This window comes from Helicoverpa zea, chromosome 4 (assembly GCF_022581195.2).
Source record: "Helicoverpa zea isolate HzStark_Cry1AcR chromosome 4, ilHelZeax1.1, whole genome shotgun sequence".
NCBI lineage: Eukaryota > Metazoa > Arthropoda > Insecta > Lepidoptera > Noctuidae > Helicoverpa > Helicoverpa zea.
In genome coordinates this window covers 13,913,456-13,932,049 of record NC_061455.1, presented here as the reverse complement: position 1 = coordinate 13,932,049, position 18,594 = coordinate 13,913,456, and the positions used below count along the sequence as shown (strand labels likewise).

The window sequence follows — 18,594 nt, the reverse complement described above, 5'->3', positions numbered from 1 at the left end:
ATCGTTTTAGTGCGTATTCATGATAGCTGAACCGATATCACACCTAACGTATCGTTCCTATCTGTGCACTGACCAAAATAGATAACGATTTAAAATACATCGTAAATTAAGCTATCACTACTACTACTACGTACTAACAATATGATGTGTCGATATTAGATATTAGGGTGGGCACCCCGGAGGCGTACGGAACTTGTACGGAGTACAACGTGTTGACAAGGCGACGTAAAGCCGTCGCAGGCACAAAGCGGGTGACGATGCACAATGAAAGAGTTTAGAAGTGTGAGAAAATAATAATTTATTGAGTACAAGTTGTATTCGATAGCGTTGCGCTAGCGGCGCGAGTAGGCGAGGCCGAGCTCCTGCACCACGTCGCGGACTGCCGCCAGGCACGCGTCCAGCTGCTCGCGCGAGTGTGACGCCGACAGGCAGAACCTACGCAATATACACAGTTATTCACTTATTCCTATTATAGGTACTCAAGCTGAAATTTGTTTTAAGTATCTGTTTTACGCAATTTCAAGTAAAGTTAACTGCAAAAAGTTATTTAATTGTGAACTTCCCTGGGACGAAACCAGAGTGCTTAGTGCGAGTTTTCGTGAATTTTTTTACGGACTCACATGAGAGCGCGTATACTAAGATTTGTATGCAGTGTTGCCAACTTAGTGGATTTTCCACTAATACTGGTGGTTTAAGTCCCCTATTTAGTGGCGAAATGTTGAAAGTACTGCGGGTCAAGTAGCGAAATGTAAGTTTTGTGGTACAACTTTAAGGAGTTACTATGGAGATTTGAAGTCTCACGGAATGTCAAAAAAGCATCTACAAAACAAAAAGGTGAACGACTACTATATAATTATATTAAGTACTCATTCATTGGTCAAATGCGTAACTAAACAATTCGTGAAACTACTACGCCGATTATAATTTGTGAAGGATTCGGATCGGGTCGGATGAATTGCTAAACAGATGTAATGCTTTGTCTGTTTTAATTTTCTATCGTTGCCGAGTTACATCTTTGGATGATTAAATTGTTTTAGGTTACAATAAAATATAAACAATATTTTTTTAGTGGTGAATTTGGTGATTTTAAGTGTGGGATAAATTTTTGTTATAATTTTTTTTTTATATAGTTCGGCCATTCAGAGAATGCGTTCCTGACACGTCGCGATTGAACTGACGACGTAACTTTGCAATGGCGTTGCAGTTACGATAAAAATATTTTTGCTGGTTGTTTACCGTTTTAACAATTGAGGAGCATTAAAACAACATTATTATATCAATAATCAATGAATGTAGTTACGTCGTCAGTTCAATCGCGACGTGTCAGGAACGCATTCTCTGAATGGCCGAACTATAGTGGTTTTCTGGTGGTTTTAAAAGTTGACTCTGGTGGTAAGCTTCTACAACTGTTGGCAACACTGTTTGTATGGAACAAAAACAGGTTCCAATTTTTGACACTAGGTGGAGCTGTTTTTGTTCCATACAAATCTTAGTATACGCGCTCTCATGTGAGTCCGTAAAAAAATTCACGAAAACTCGCACTAAGCACTCAGGGCAGACGGCTCGTGTACTATAAGTGTAAGCAATGTCAAGGAAGTAGTCTTTACTGTTTTAAATGACATTGATTGACAGTACTTTCTCGAATTTTAAATCTGTGTAATGATTGCATATGAATAGTTCAGCAGTTATACGACGAATGAATAGGTATACAGAAATAGATGGTGTGCACTGACCGTATCCGTGCCTTGTTGAGCGGCGTGGCGGGGAAGCCGACGCCGACGGTGGCCACGCCGCGCGCCGTGAGCCGCTCCACGGTGGCCGCCATCTTGCTGAACGTGTACACCAGCAGCGGCGCCACGGGCGACGAGCGGTGCCCGAACGTCACCACGCCCATCGCCTGCAGTCTGAACACTCACCAACATTATATATTGCGTATTTATATAAAAGAGTTATAGTGAATTAACTATAACTCTTTTATGTGTGTATATATACACGTATGCTATATATATATAGTATATCTTAGACACCAATGACTGTGTTTCGGATGGCACGTTAAACTGTAGGTCCCGGCTGTCATTGAACATCCTTGGCAGTCGTTACGGGTAGTCAGAAGCCAGTAAGTCTGACACCAGTCTAACCAAGGGGTATCGGGTTGCCCGGGTAACTGGGTTGAGGAGGTCAGATAGGCAGTCGCTTCTTGTAAAGCACTGGTACTCAGCTGAATCCGGTTAGACTGGAAGCCGACCCCAACATAGTTTGGGAAAAAGGCTCGGAGGATGATGATATACACGTATGCTATCGCAGACTTTTTTTAAGGAATATATAGGGAAAAAAAAATCTGTAACCGGCATATATGCTATAGAGGCCTTCTGCTGCGTTCCTTCTGCTGTGTGCGCTGGTGGATAATATATCATATAGCAAAATATAGCACCGTGTTTATTATACATATCATATAGCAAATGATATCGTGGCTCACACTTGTTGCTACTTGCTAAGTTGCTACTAAAAATATCACACGCGTTCTGTCTCTGTCCGTCGCGCGTCGCAACTCGCATCCTGCATAAATCGCAATCGCAGCAAATAGCAGAGTAGCAGACTAGTTTATTTCATAAAAACACTTACGCCCGAAATGTATATTTACAAATTTTAATAATTTGTAAAATTTAATTTATAGCGTAAAATCAATTACAGACAGTCCTAAGCCTGAAAAGTATGAAGAAAAGTTTATTAGTTTTTTACTGTTCCATTTTATCGTAAGAATTCATAAACGCAATGTAATACATATTCTTAATTTCTTGTATAGCAACTTAGCAAGCAACTACAGCAAACAGTCACTGCGCTTGCTTTATTCGCACCTATCTAGTGAACCTACGCATAACTCTACCTAGTGAAGTGAAGTGAACCTACGCATAAAATAGCGTGCTATATAGCAAGTATAATAGCGTGATAAAAAATTACCCACCCAAAACAAAAATGTGAAAGGCTGCCAAGTTCGATAATATGGAAATCCTTCTCCTATAAAAGAAGTGAGATCTGAATAAGTACCAAGTTCCATACACATACCTCAGTTAAAATAGTTACTTTTTAATGATGTTACTTGGCAAGTTTTCACACACCTTGTTATGTATTTAATTTTCTATTAAAACTTGCCAAGTAACATTATTAAAAAGTAACTATTTTTAACTGAGGTATGTGTATGGAACTTGGTACTTATTCAAATCTCACTTCTTTTATAGGCGAAGGATTTCCATATTATCGAACTTGGCAGCCTTTCACATTTTTGTTTTGGGTGGGATTTCATTTATTTTTGTAAAGTTGTTTATTTTATTTTTTTCTTATGATTAAGTTAGTTAAGGAAATGTCTCATATACTATCTTTCAGATTTTTGAATATGCACTATGCTTCTTATATAAATTCAGTTCGCTTTAGTTCCTTAGAGGTATAAATTTAAACTGAGTATTTTACACCTTCATTATTTTGAAACCGACTCACACTTGGCCATTTTCAGATTTTTCCCTTTACCTTGACATAAAGACCATGCCAAATTTCAAGTCAATACGACCATTGGAAGTGGTCTAGGTTTTTGATGAGTGAGTGAGTCAGTCAGTGAGTGTATAGTAAAAATAGCGATTTTCTGACGTCAATATCTCAAGACCTACAATAGGTATATTAATGAAATTTTGTATTTTAGATAAGTGAGGGGGTCTCAACAGATACTAGAAATTTGATATGCGTAAATAAAATAGATTTTGAGTTACAGGGGGGTCGAATTTGGCCCGAAATGGTTCGTGTAATATAACCCACGGCCGGTGTGTCGCTTTTTTTGCTCGAACTTGGCGGACACACTGCCGTGTGTCTAGATATCATTTAGCATATAGCAAGTTATTGACAACTCTATAGTAAAACAATTTTTTTTTCAAACATTCTTCATTATTTCTTTTGGTGATGCGCGATGTTTAGCGTGATCATGTAAAGCATCATCATCATCCTCCGAGCCTTTTTCCCAACTATGTTGGGGTCGGCTTCCCGGTTCGGATGTAGCTGAGTGTCAGTGCTTTACAAGACGCGACTGCCCTGTCTGACCTCCTCAACCCAGTTACCCGGGCAACCCAATACCCCTTGGTTAGACTGGTGTCAGACTTACTGGCTTCTGACTACCCGTAACGACTGCCAAGCATGTTCAATGACAGCCGGGACCTACAGTTTAACGTGCCATCCGAAACACAGTCATTGGTGTCTAAGATATACTTAGAAAGTACATACAAACTTAGAAAAGTTGCATTGGTATTTTTATTTGAATTTTTTTATCAGACCAACAATTCCTGAGATTTGTACGTTCAAGTAAACAAAAATTTTAGCTTTATAATATAGGAGGAGAAGGCTGTGCCCAATAATGGGACAGTGCAAAAGGCCTCATGATGAATAGTAGATTAAGGATAAAACGAATGGTTTTAGTGTAGTATACTGACTGGTCGCGGAAGTAGTGCGTGTTGTCCTTGAGCGCGGTGAGGCGAGCGCGGCCGCGCGGCGTGGCCAGCGCCCGCATCGCCGCCAGCACCTGCGCCGCCACCGCCGGCGCCATCGCCTGCGCGTACGTGTGCGCGTGCCCGTGCTGCCGCAGCCAGCGCACCAGCCGCGCCGACCCTGCAACCGACACGCTGTACCCGCCGCCTGCGCCGCGCGTCTGTCGCCCGCCGCGCCACACTCACCCGCGATGTACCCGCCGGCGGCGCCGAAGCTCTTGGTGAACGTGCCCATGAGCACGTCCACGTCGCGCGGGTCCACGCCCGCGTGCTCCGTCACGCCGCGCCCCGTCGCGCCCATCGCGCCCACGCTGTGCGCCTCGTCCAGGTACAGCTGCAGGCCCAGGCGCCGCTTCAGCGCCACCAGCGCCGCCAGCGGCACGATGGACCCCTCCATGCTGTACACGCCCTCCACCACCTGCAAGCGCTACAGTGAGCGGGCGTCGGGCGGGGGGCAGGGGGCGCGGGGTGCGGGACGGGCGGCACTCACGATGACGATCTTCCTCCACTTGCGCTCGGCGATGGCGTGTCGCGCGAGCTGCTCGAGGTGGCGCACGTCGTTGTGTCGGAACACGCGCACGGTGGCGCGCGCGAGGCGCAGCCCGAGGATCAGCGACGCGTGGTTGTTCTCGTCGCTCAGCGCCAGGCAGCCGGGGCCCAGCAGGCCGGGCAGCCCCAGCGTGTTGGTGCCGAACCCCATGCCCACCACTATGGCCGCCTGGAACCGCGCAGGGATGCAATGAGTGAGCGGTCAGCGGCGACGCGGGCGGAGAGTGCGGCGACGTACCTCGACGCCGAGGAACTGCGCCGTGGTGGCCTCGAGCTCGGCGTGCAGCGGCGTGGAGCCGAGCTCGGCGCGCGCGGAGCACATGGCGACGCCGTAGCGGCGCGTGGCCGCCACCACGTCGGCGTGCGTGGCGCCGCCCGCGCCCTCCGCGAACCCCAGGTAGTTGTACGAGCCCAGGTTGATGCAGCGCTGCTCCTTGCCCGTAAACCTGCATAGCACACCCAGCGTTACTCACGCCCCCATACTAACCACAGTGAAACGACAAAACTATATACAAACCGCTTAATTTAACTGGTAATTTTTCATTTCCAAATGCAATAGATGTAACGACACTGCGTTTTATAAAATCAAAAGATTCACTTGAAGCCTTGTGAAGCAATTCGTACTGATAGCTATTTCCGTGAAAACTCAGTTTATTGAGTTAAGAGTCGGCAATATTTATATAATTACCTACTATAATTACAATTTAGTAATTTACGAAAATATAACATTTTACACGTCTTGAAAATTGTTCAGCTTCTCTAAATGGTTATAAATGGTATAATGGTAAACAATGATTGTTGACAATGTTGGGAGTTTTGGTATGTTTTCATCAAAAATACCTAAATACATAATAACATAATACTAACTAACTACTAATATAATAATACAGGTAACCTATTATCTAGGTACAACAATCAGTTTTTATTGCATAGTCAGGTTTCTGGAAATAAAATCTAAAACATTTCAAAACGCCGACGAACTTTCTACCAGTAAAATTAGTCCAGAACAAGGTTTAACAGGACTTTATTAGCAATTCTCCAAAATTCAAGTTTGTATTCTAACTCTTATGCATTTTTAGCTAATCCTTTTAGTGCTAATGAAATTTTAATATTCCAGTCATTATTATATTTGTTATTGTGTTGTATTTATTTTAATTTATGTTTAAGTTTTTTATAGTATTGATATTAAAATGGATAATTTTATGTATTAGTTTCTAAGTATTGATTGATTTATTTATTTATTTATTATTATCAACTTACGACTATTATTACAGGAACTTATCCTAATGCAATAGCGTAGACAAATTATATCTAACCTTCTAAAACTAATCAAAATATAATCATACCTTAAAACTAATCATAGTCACATAGTACACATAACGTAGCCCTTGTGAATTCAGTCAGTGAGCAGGAAAAAAGATCAATTTGTCTAGCCACCGTGTTGAGCGTGCGCAGCGCCTGCGCGAGTTGCAGCAGGTTGGTGCGCGCGCGCGGCACCGAGAATTGAGGTGGCCTCCGCCTCCTGCCTACGTATTCCTCAGGAACACACAATTCTATCTCTTCTAGAATTGCAGGGTTATGTATATGACCGCGAATAATTTTTAACAAGTAGGCAGATAGTGCTATAGTTCGGCCATTCAGAGAATGCGTTCCTGACACGTCGCGATTGAACTGACGACGTAATAACATTCATTGATTATTGATATAATAATGTTGTTTTAATGCTCCTCAATTGTTAAAACGGTAAACAACCAGCAAAAATATTTTTATCGTAACTGCAACGCCATTGCAAAGTTACGTCGTCAGTTCAATCGCGACGTGTCAGGAACGCATTCTCTGAATGGCCGAACTATAATTCCCGTCTTACTTCCAGTTTGAAATAACCTACCATACCCAGAACAAATAAAGTAGGATATAAAAATGGGTATCCTGGATAAACTCCATACTGCTTCAAATATAACAATTGATATGTATGATATATCGACTGCAAGCAAGCAATACCTCTTATCTGACATTTTTGTTTCAAAAAACTTGTATCTACCAAAAAGGTTTAAGGTAGCTTAAGATTCAAAATAAAAACAAAAAACTTTATTAATCAATACTATGCGTAAATAAAGAAAACTTGGATTTTCAGTATCTCATTATACCTACCTCGGAATAAGGATTTTATTAAGTTTTATTGTTCCCCTTTAAAATCCACTCGGAGTCAGATAGGAGGTATTGCTTGCTTGCAGTCGATATGTGTATTTGTACTTTTATGGGCCCTAGTTGCCTGAAATAAAGGAATAAATAAATAGATAAAATAAAATTACAAAAAACTTTTGAAACATACATAACGCCCTTAAAACTAAAATTCGCATAGGCGGTCGTTTTAATTGCAAAAGAGTTTGTTAATATAGTGAGTATTGTGGTGTACCTGAAGCTCCAGTTGTGGTCGTCGGTGCAGCGCTCCTTGAGCGTGAGCTCTGCGCCGGGCGCGGAGCAGATGGGCCGGTTGAAGCAGTGCCGCACGCGCCGGTACACGTAGCGCGAGAAGAACGTCTCGAAGGGGTCGTACAGCGGCGCGTACCCCTGCGCACCACACAACTCTGTCACGCTGCTGGATACCCTAGCACACCTCACGGTGCTACCGCCAGCACCATCCACTACATCATCCTATACATTATTTGAAATTGCCCATCTAGACACACGGCAGTGTGTCCGCCAAGTTCGAGCAAAAAAAGCGACACACCGGCCGTGGGTTATATTATCTAGACACACGGCAGTGTGTCCGCCAAGTTCGAGCAAAAAAAGCGACACACCGGCCGTGGGTTATATTACACGAACCATTTCGGGCCAAATTCGACCCCCCTATAACTCAAAATCTATTTTATTTACACATTTCAATTTTCTAGTATCTGTTGAGACCCCCTCACTTATCTAAAATACAAAATTTCATTAATATACCTATTGTAGGTCTTGAGATATTGACGTCAGAAAATCGCTATTTTTACTATACACTCACTGACTGACTGATTCACTGACTCACTCATCAAAAACCTAGACCACTTCCAATGGTCGTATTGACTTGAAATTTGGCATGGAGGTAGGTCTTTATGTCAAGGTAAAGGGAAAAATCTGAAAATGGCCAAGTGTGAGTCGGTTTCAAAATAATGAAGGTGTAAAATACCAATTACTTTTTAATAATGTTACTTGGCAAGTTTTAATAGAAAATTAAATACTTGATTCATTGCGTATAGTAGGTTTATAACAAGGTGTGTGAAAACTTGCCAAGTAACATCATTAAAAAGTAACTATTTTTAACTGAGGTATGTATATGGAACTTGGTACTTATTCAGATCTCACTTCTTTTATAGGCGAAGGATTTCCATATTATCGAACTTGGCAGCCTTTCACATTTTTGTTTTGGGTGGGATTCTATTAACTGCAGCTGATAACGACAAGGATCTTAAAAGGATGACACACGATGTCACCGATCGATGATATCTACATAATTCACTGGGTGATTAGATAACGGGTTCCGGACATAGAGAGCTGAATGTGTAACAGTTGTAAGCGGAGCTTTAGCCGTCACTGTCACGTGACCGTACATGGTGGCGACAGAAACACTGAGTGACGCAGGGTCTTGTCGCTAAGTATGTGGTCAAACATGAATCTTCATGAAGATCACACATGTCTACAAGTTTAGTTAAACCTAGCCGGTTCAGTTCATTTGCATAAGTTGACAAAAATACATTATTTTCTTCGAGGCGACTAGAGTCTAATGTGTTCTGTCGTAATAAAGTTTCACAATTTATGGACGAATGATACCACGTGCCGCGAGCATAAAATGACGACGTAAACAAATGTTGAACTTTTAGTATAGTGGAGCTCAAGTTATATATCCGTAACGAGTATAAACGGTTAATTAATAGCGCGGGCGCCTGTCGGTCGGCGGGCAGAGCGGCCGGTGCAGCCGGTGCGCGTGCGCTCGTTAACAGTTCGATAATTGACCTACAAGCAACATTAGTAACAATCACTACATACGGCTTCCAAACAAAAGTGGCCGTGGGATCAAATTAACGAACAACGTAGGAGAATGTTCATCTCGCATTCTACTACATAGTAAACTTTGGACCTCAATGGTCAGATTTTTTAATTTTGATATCATGGTTTTCAGACTTTGTAATACAAAACCAGAAGCCAAGAGGTTACTCATTATCTTCTTGATACAATACATATACATATATCATAGTATCTTTCGCAGTTTGCAATGAAATGCATAACTCACAAGCATAAGGATATTTATCTCGCTTGTTTGTTGTACTGCTATCCTACATACCGAGCCAAATATTACAAAGCAATAATTTCCTTCCTCAACGAAGGGGACTTCCTGGACCCCCACGCCCTGTGCTAAGCGATGATTGCGCAATACTGAGTAATCAGCACATAAATATTGCCACCGCAGCCATTCAAAATGGGAACAAATATAATGACCACCATAAAATGCTTTGATACCCTAAGTTTTGTAACCAAAAATATCTACTGAACACCAGAAAAATAAAGTCTAAAAATGTAATAGTACCAGCTGTTTTAGTCACGACTCCACTTTAAATTGTATTCGACCACCAAATTTAGTAAATGATCACCAACTCTTGACGACCAAATTAATGTATTATTTTTGCCTAAATAAGTCACTGTGATCGCCATAAAATGTAGGCTTATTACCAAATAAAGTATTATGATGCCATATTAAGTTATGTGTCCGGCTTGCAATGCAAGCGCTATAAAAATATGCACCCCTCCCACCGCACCGCGAACGCCGCGCTGTGCCCGCCCGGACACGATCCCCAGTCAGTCAGTCTAAGAAAAGATGGATGGATTTCCTGAAAGATGATGTGAATAGGAAGGGAGTGAGTGTCAGTATGACGAGTGACAGGGGAAAATGGAAGAAAATGACATATTGCACCGACCCCAAGTAAAATTGGGAACAGGGCAGGAGAAAGAAGAAGAAGAATGTGTTTCTCAATACACTCTCTCGAAAACACACTCTTATCGCACTGTTTAGAGGCATGCAATAGACAATTTTCCACCCTAGTGCAGGAAAAGGGTCCCCATAATGTTATTACATTTATTGTATCAGGCCGAACTGATTTTTTTGGAGTCAGTTTACTTAAACAGGATAGCAAGATGTAAAAACTTTGATTATCATTTTATATTAAAACGAAAACGCTGGTATAATTTTGATGATCATTTACTACTTTTGGTGATCATTTACTACTTTTGGGATAACAATGATTTATTTGGACTCATTTTGCTTAAATAGGATAGCAGAATTTAAAAACTTTGGTTATAGTCTTACTTTAAAATGGTGGTTTAATTTTGGTGATCATTTACTATTTTTGGCTTACGCATGATTTATTTTGGAGTAATTTCACTTAAATAGGATAGCAAAGTGTTAAAACTTTGGTTATAATTTTACATTAAAATGCGAGTTTCATTTTGGTGACCATTTACTATTTTTGTCTGCTATTTGTTACTATATCTGGTGATCAGTTAAACATAAGCCATTCAAAATCCTCGATAGTGTTATTGCATTGAATTATAACATGTTTTTAAATTCGGAGGTGAGCGTGTCTATATAAGCTTAACTGTTTATTATAGTTTTTGACATAAGGTATTTGGGAAAGGCACAACTTACATTATAATAGGTGTAAACAGACCACTGTAAGCATTTTTATAAATGTATTGCCGTCTTTATTCTTTACTGGCCGTTTTGCCGCGGTTTCACCAGCGTCCCGGGGGACTTTTTGCCCGTACCCGGATAAAATAGGCTATGTTACTCGGGAATAGTGTCGCTTTCCTACAGTGAAAGGTATTTTTATACCGGTTAATACTACGGTACAAACAAATAAAAATATGTTTCCTCTTTACTATATTCGCGGGCGCTTCGGTGTAGTTGTGGTTGCTTGAGTTAGCTTGAAGCTTTTAGGTACACTTGCGAATGACCTAGAAGGTTTTACAGCCTGTTGAATTGTACCTTTGACTCTGGGCGCGGCCGGTGGCTTTTGTTTAAGAACACTCGGTCGGCATTGTGTTGGTGTGCCACGTATTCGGTGTCATTTTCACATAATTATTGACAATGATTGGTTTCTAAAGCACTGGAGCGTGATTAAAGTATTGTATTGTAATAGTTAATTTTATTCTCCTCGCCCGATAAACTCACTACCTAACTCCTGATATAGGGCAACTCCCTGCATATTGGTAGATTAACAGTAAATTTTTAATTAAAAAACTACCTATACATACACGATATAAATATAAGAAGTCATAACCCGGCAGGCGATGGTCCCTGAACCGTATTGCCATATGATTTTCGTAATTTTCTGAATAATATTAAAGTTTTTTGAGGGGTCTTTTTTTACTGTTGACTGGGTGTCATCGACATAAACGAGACCATATCTGGATACCTAATAATACCCTCACGGGACGGACGGTATTTTCTTTACATATTGTATACAAATGAGAATGCAAGTATGTGTGGTCCGCGCAGTGCGTGGTCGGCTCGTCGCTGACGTCGAACTATTTGTCCTCATTATTGTAATAGCTATAGTGTCTATCTCGTTTAAAGAGCTATTCTATACACCAAGCTGTTACTGTAGTCGGTCAAAGCGGCTCCAGTCAATGCTGCGATGATGATTCGATGAGGCGAGAAAGTCAACGAAGCCACAAACGGGTGGCTCTGTGACATGTACCGCCGCCAGTGTGCACCGCGCTGTTGGAGATATGCTGCATGGCCGGTGCGCGTGCGCGGCGTCTGGGCGAAAGCGGCGCGTGCGCTAACTCCGCCTCCAACACTTGTTGCCAAGGCAAACATTCTTGTTAATGTAAAAACTGTTCTAAATAAATTCTTATTAAAAATTCTATGAATGTTCATCTACTTATTTTGTCAGAATACAGCAGTTATGTGCAACGAGCTCCTAGCTGTGCCTTCTGACTACGGCGCGGTGTCGTTCTATTGTTCCCAGATATGGGCGGAATGAATGCGTGTTCGCATTTAGAACTACTGGCCACTCTCGGCTAAAACGAACTAATGTGAAGACTTTGTACCTACATACAATGTCTGCAGTAAAATGAAATACAATTTAAGCGTTAAATAAGTTAGTGTAAAATCATACGGCCATAACATACCTATGCCTAAATCCGTTTATTTACAAAAGTTCCACTTAAAGATGTGTATGTAATCACTTAGTAATGCTGATACGTGTGTGAGTAACTGTTCGTGAGCATCTTCATCGTAATATTAATTACTCAGTCATCTTTCACAGGTAATGAGTTTGAGTTGTCTGTCTCTTATCAATGCGAACCTGCGCGGATATCTCTACGTACGGAACGGAAACAATGCAACGCTGACTCACGCGCCTAATATAAAGTTTATCACTTGATAACAACATTTGTATCGAGTGACCTACTGCCAGATAGCTTCAGTGGAGCCAGAACAATACAAACATGCGAAAATCTATCATTGCCACGAGTTTTGATCCAATAAAATAATTCCCATAAGATAATATTGAGGTTTGTTGGATCGAGCTGTGCATACGCTTGGTACAACTGGCGTCAGTAGTGGTGGCCAAAATGTGCTTACCAAACTAGAAATAATCGTGAGTACAGCACCCATGGCGGCAGAAACTTATCTATCGTCTGCCTGACGCACTGGGGCAGCGCGCGACTGACCGACACGGGTCGCCTCTTGCCCGACCATCCTGACCCACTAGAGCGTTTACACCTTGTCTCAAGAACATGACGATTAACATTTTATTATTTACACGTGGCTAGCCATGGTTATCGGAGGAGAACTACCAATTTTCAATCCTAACTAAATTATTCAGAAATGACACAACCTTAGCACAGCTGCTCAAACTCCGCTCAATTACCCAAAGTAAAAGGATATTGAGGTAACAAGTTTTATTTACCTCATCCTCTCTCATTCTTCATTTATTCATCTCTCTTTGTAATCAGTAGCCAAACGGTTTTGTCATTAGTATTGAGGGAAAAAAATTGGTGACAAGCGTAGGTGCGGGTGCGGCCTGCCCATATCGACCCAGCCTGCGATGACATGTCCCGCAGTGCGGTCGGAGCGCCATCATGCAACATTCATGATGCTTAATTATATTTGGCTATTTTTGGCGAATGCTTCACTGGCTCATTGCTCTTCTGACTCACTCCCGTATTTTTCTTTATTAAGAAGTTGTGTTGACTTTAGCAGTTTGCATGAGGGCATCAAATAGATAGTAGTATCATGTAGATGTGCATACCTCTCTATTCTTCTCTGTGGCGACCTTGGGCTTGAAGAGCAGCTGGTTGACGAAGCCGAGGAACATGAGGATGTAGAGGCCGACGTGCGTGAGCACCGCTGTCAGCAGCGTGCACTTCTCGAAGGAGCCCGGGAACGTGTCGTACGCAGACCAGTCCATCTTCGGCACGCCCCCACCCTCCTCCACAAACTTTTTCTGTAAAGCATAATATTTCATCCTTCATTACGTTACAATTTATCATTAGATCACGTAGCAGTTTTCATACTAAATGCAACGTGTGTCTGGAGTCGTCCAATTACATGTTAGGCCCTTTCGTGTGGTTATTGATTAAAGAAAACAGATTTTGAGCCATTTATTTCTAAACCATTAATTTCAAGTTACATTAGGACACAATGCGCATTGTTGTAAAATGCCTGCAAATTGGCTGTCATCAGGTTGTCTTTTGTTATATTATAACTTAGTAGTAAGGTGGTACTTGCAAAGAATTATAATAATAGTTTCTATGAAAGCAGGCTTAATGGGTCGCGAGGTCGCTGTTACATAACTAAAATCAACTACAATCAACATTCGGTAAGTCGGTCAAAATGTAACTTTTACAAAGTTAGAATAATGGGACTGTCTACGCCACTTCTCTGTACGGGATTATCTATTCATCTAAGTAATAGCTGAATATGAATGAGCCGACCAGCGAGAAACATGACAGTTATCTAAAAGCGCACAAGCTATCTTATATGTAAACAGCTAGCGTTTGTTTTGGAAAGTTACTTTAGTAATAACCAGCATCAATTAATTAACACAACTAATTGTGTACATTGTACCTACTTATAACGATGTGATGAATCATAGCTCTAGCTCAGTTACGTTCGCGTAACATTCCTAGATACTTATCAAGAGTGTTCAGATAACAGTTTAAAGCAAGACCACAATATGAATAACCCGGTTCACAAAGGTGTTGCTCTTGTCGGAGCTGGCGGTAACCCGAAGCAAAAGAGAGTGTACCTAAGTATGCTGTCAGGGAAGGAGTGCACCACAGCTTGCACCAGATTGTGTTGCTATAAACAGAATATGATAATGACACAAAATACTAAGTACGAGAACCTTAGTGATCCATTGCTTACAGTTCATTAAACATGGTGGCCTCAAATGCTTTTTTTTACCGCCTTGACCTCGGAAAACTGTCAACTCGGTGGAGCAGACTGCAAGCGGCGCCGCGTGGTTAGCCATATAGCAACGCGTGCTGATAACAAGTGGTGTGATCGCAACGACCAACCACTCGACTCAGCGATATGACGCGTTTAACAACACCGCAGTACTGCCGTACCAGAGCCCTCCTATTTCATTTTGTTACACTCAACAGTACCTGCTCATTAGTATGGATAAACTATGCTGACTGGTTACAGCTGAACAGCATACATTAAGTTAGTTATGAAACAGTAAATGAGCATAAAGAGTAATTTGCCACAGGACACCTGAGCATCAGTACTTGCATTAACTACGGCTTGAGTAATCAGCAAGTGGGCAATTCTACCAATTATATATTAAGAATCTCATTAGTCTTATTTATGGGTCTTATGTCTGGGACAACAACAGCTTTTTTTAAACACTTAGGGAAAACTCCTGTATTTAAACATTTATTAAAGATGACCGTTAAGGGCGGTACTAAAAGGTCTTTAAATTGCTTTAGAATTTTGTTAGATATGTTATCCCAGCCTACTGCAGAGTCGACTTTTAGACCCATAATAATCCTTTCAATTTCCGCTTCGTCAGTATCTAGTAACACAAAAGATGATAAGGTAGTGTTGGGTGCATGCAATGAGCTTGTTAGGCACTGCGATTGTCCCCGATTTTTTTCAGCTAAGCGCTTGCCTACGTTAACAAAGAAATTATTTGCAATATTCGCCGCTGTTAACTGTGATGAATGTGCATTTAATAAACCTGAAGAAGACTGATTCTGTTTTGTATTGTACGTCACATTTTTAACAATTTTCCAGATCTTTTTGTTATCTCCACCAGCCTCTTTCAGTGCAGTATTATCATAATTGCGTTTTACTTTTTTTAGGAGGTCGTTACAAAAGTTACGATATCGCTTATATGACACTTGCAATATTAAATTATTCGGATTACCTTTAGCCTTTGTATGCAGTTTATCTCTATTTTTCATACAACGTATAAGACCGGTCGTGATCCAAGGCTTGATGTTGTAGTTTTTGTTATTTAATCTAGATATGACTGTGTTCTTTTGAATTGCATGTTGCACTTTTTTAATTAGGTACAACATACAAAACTGCGGATCAGCGGAATTGTACACAGGGTCAAAATCAATATTGCCTAAGTCTTCTTCAAGTTTATGTATCTTTAATTTAGATACTGTGCGAGGGGCGACCTTAGGAAATTTACAGTTAAGAATAAGCAGGGTAGCGCTGTGATCTGTTATTGTGGAATTAGTTACAAGGGTAAGTGCAGGGAAGTTGGTTTTAAGCATTATGTGATCCAAGCAGGAGCCACTTTGATGTGTAGGGTGCGTGTGAGCGGGTAGCAACCCATGGAAGGCGCATAGGTTCATATATTCCTCTGCCGAAGCATCTGTTTTTCCCGGAAGAATATTGATATTAATATCTCCAGTTAAAATTATATTTTTAAAGGATGATAGGCTTTGCAAGGTGTCGTTTAAAGAGTACGTGAAATTGTTTACATTTGTAACGGACGGAGATCGATACACAGCCAATATCGCAAAATCAGCTCCAATTTTAACCAACAATCTGCTGCAGTCGTTCATTTTTGGTTGTAAGTAGGACCATTCTAGAGTTATGTGCATTGATAATTGATGATGATGATGATGATGTCCTCCTAGCCGATTATCGGCTACGGCGGCTGTTCTCATGTAAGGAGATTAGCCAACTACGCAGGACATATTATAGTGCACAAACATTTGCGCAGACACAGGTGCACTCACTATTCCTTAACTCTCATAGCCCGATGGGACGGTAATCCGACACGACCGGAGAGAGATCAGGCGCAGGACCGACATTTACGTGCTCTCCGATGCACGGGTGTATCAATCACCAGCTTCCAGGCTCCGGGCTGCTTTGTGAAAGTCTTCTAAAACCCACAAGGCGATTTCGGCCCGACTCGGGAATCGAACCCGAGACCTCGTGCTTAGCAGCTGCACTTGCGACAGCTAGACCAACGAGGCAGTAATTGATAATTAATTTTGATGTCACTTGCAAGACTGCTACTATTTGGAGCCATCCATATAAATATAATGTCTTTGAAACTGATGATCAATTATTTTATTATTTTACTTTGCTTAACATCCCTGATGCAGGTCAGTTGTGTAAGTAAATTAAAAAAACAAAGGAATTGTGCTCTAGTGCATCTGGTGGTACTTGCAATTTAAAATGTAGGATTTTATAAATTAGTCATTCCTTAACATCAAAAGAATGTAATGTAAGTGCAACCTACACACAATGTATGTTCTGGCAATATGTATTATAAGTGGTAAAACAAGTTTAGCAATTGGTATTTGATAGAAATAATTGTATTTCCTATTATTTACTATTAACAAGGGAAAGGAGTTATGTTGAGAAGTTATAGTTACCCGGAAAATGAGTGAAACCACTGGAAACAGCTAGTATATTTCAAAATCCTTAAACATTATTTTATATATAATCCTCAAAGCCTTTTTCCCAACTATGTTGGGGTCGGCTTCAAGTCTAACTGGATGTAGCTGAGTAACAGTGCTTTACAAGGAGCGACTGCCCTATCTGACCTCCTCAATCCAGTTACCCGGCAACCCAATACCCCTTGGTTAGACTGGTATCAGACTGACAGTCGGGACCTACAGTTTAACATGGCATCCGAAATACAGTCATTGGTGTCTAAGGTATACTTATAAAGTCTTATTATTTTATATACACATAACTTTAGATTTAATAATTTCCCTATGTTAACTTATGAATTATAATTAGTCATGTTCTTTAAATCAGTAGTAGGTGTTACCAGTAAGCGGGATGGGACAGCTTGAGATTTATAACATTTATTAATACATCTGATGACAGTCTTGTGTAAACAACGGGTAGTTAAGTAGTTTATCTATGAAAAGGAACTGTAGAATAATATTACAGCCAAATTTAAGTGTTTGGACACTACAAAAAGTACAACTGAATGTTGCTGAGCTACATATTGGTAAAATAATTATCAATGACCTAGTGACCCATACATTGAGGGTCAGGCTGACCGTCGGCTACATTTTCTGCCTTGCGAGTGTCCTGTGCATTCGACTGAATGGGGCGTGTCGGGACACAGCAAGGCAGTATTTTTGGTAGGTTATAAAATAAATGAATATCTACTTACAGCGTCACCATTTCTTGTGTTTGTTGACTTCGTGTAGCCATTTGTAATGTTTTTCACTTCGCCATTTAGTAACTTCCCTTCTGTTCCGTTACAATTCTGTACATTTTTATAAGACTTTATGTCGCTCGCATTTACACAACCATTCGCCACAGCCGCCGCCATCCTAATGAAGTATTCTGTGATAGTAATACTTTTAATCGAAGAAACAAGGAACTATCGCGGACATATAACACGATGTCCTAATACAAAGTTTTAGCTAAAGCTACGAGACTACTTATAATTGGGTCTTTATATCGAGGCTAATTCACAAAGCCGTAAATAGTGCAATTTCTATGTAATATTTGTAAATTGCGCAAGTTATTACTCAGTCCATATCTGAATATTCTGGACTTAAACCAGCAAACTGTTTTACCGACATCACATCTGTCTATTTTTGAAATGTCAAGACGATGACAGTGACATTTGACAAATGACAGTTAAATGCAGTTAACTTAGACGACAGGTAAAAAAGGAAAAAGGTAAGCATAGATAATACATATTGAAGGTAAGGCTGAGATTTAAAGTGATAAGATATGACGGTCCGTTCTTTTCAGTAACGTACATACCAAAGTCAACGTCTATGCATCAATAACGAAACAAGAAAATCCCTCATTCGTAATATTTGGTTATTCTATGGAACGTCTAGGCTGCCCTAACATCCAAAGATCACCAATACAGCAGCGTTGAACTTTTTAACAGCTCCAGCATAACTGGAGCCCATGTACTCTGTAATGTGCTTTTGCATATAATTTAAATAAACTCACTTCTGTATTAATAGTTCAACAGAAAATCAATACATAGTATAAAACAAAGTTGACTTCTCTGTCCTTATATCA

General features: G+C 40.8%; 1 protein-coding gene across 4 annotated transcripts; it reads right to left on the bottom strand.

Annotated features, from left to right (window-relative positions):
* Window positions 1-281: 281 nt before the first annotated feature.
* LOC124629548 (serine palmitoyltransferase 2) lies at window positions 282-18,132 on the bottom strand. 4 transcript variants are annotated; one of them, XM_047162976.1, is made up of 9 exons: window positions 17,720-18,132; window positions 13,367-13,561; window positions 7,489-7,643; window positions 5,311-5,518; window positions 5,014-5,241; window positions 4,710-4,941; window positions 4,470-4,644; window positions 1,734-1,904; window positions 282-435 (listed from the first exon to the last, which is right to left on the bottom strand). In XM_047162976.1, the coding sequence occupies exons 1-9, from the start codon at window positions 17,879-17,881 to the stop codon at window positions 333-335; spliced, it is 1,629 nt and encodes a 542-aa protein (XP_047018932.1). In that variant the 5' UTR covers window positions 17,882-18,132; the 3' UTR covers window positions 282-332. The 4 variants fall into 4 exon arrangements, with proteins under 4 accessions (XP_047018932.1, XP_047018934.1, XP_047018935.1 ...); XM_047162978.1 differs by lacking the exon at window positions 17,720-18,132 and adding an exon at window positions 14,465-14,646; XM_047162979.1 differs by lacking the exon at window positions 17,720-18,132 and adding an exon at window positions 14,485-14,641 and having other exon boundaries at window positions 13,367-13,583.
* Between the last annotated feature and the right edge of the window lie 462 nt (window positions 18,133-18,594).

Coding starts and splice junctions, on each gene's coding strand:
- LOC124629548 (XM_047162976.1), bottom strand. CDS start 17,881: ATGGCGGCGGCTGTGGCGAATGGTTGTGTAAATGCGAGCGACATAAAG. Junction 13,562..17,719: donor ACACAAGAAATGGTGACGCT/GTAAGTAGATAT, acceptor TATGCTTTACAG/AAAAAGTTTGTGGAGGAGGG. Junction 5,519..7,488: donor GACCACAACTGGAGCTTCAG/GTACACCACAAT, acceptor TGTGCTATGCAG/GTTTACGGGCAAGGAGCAGC.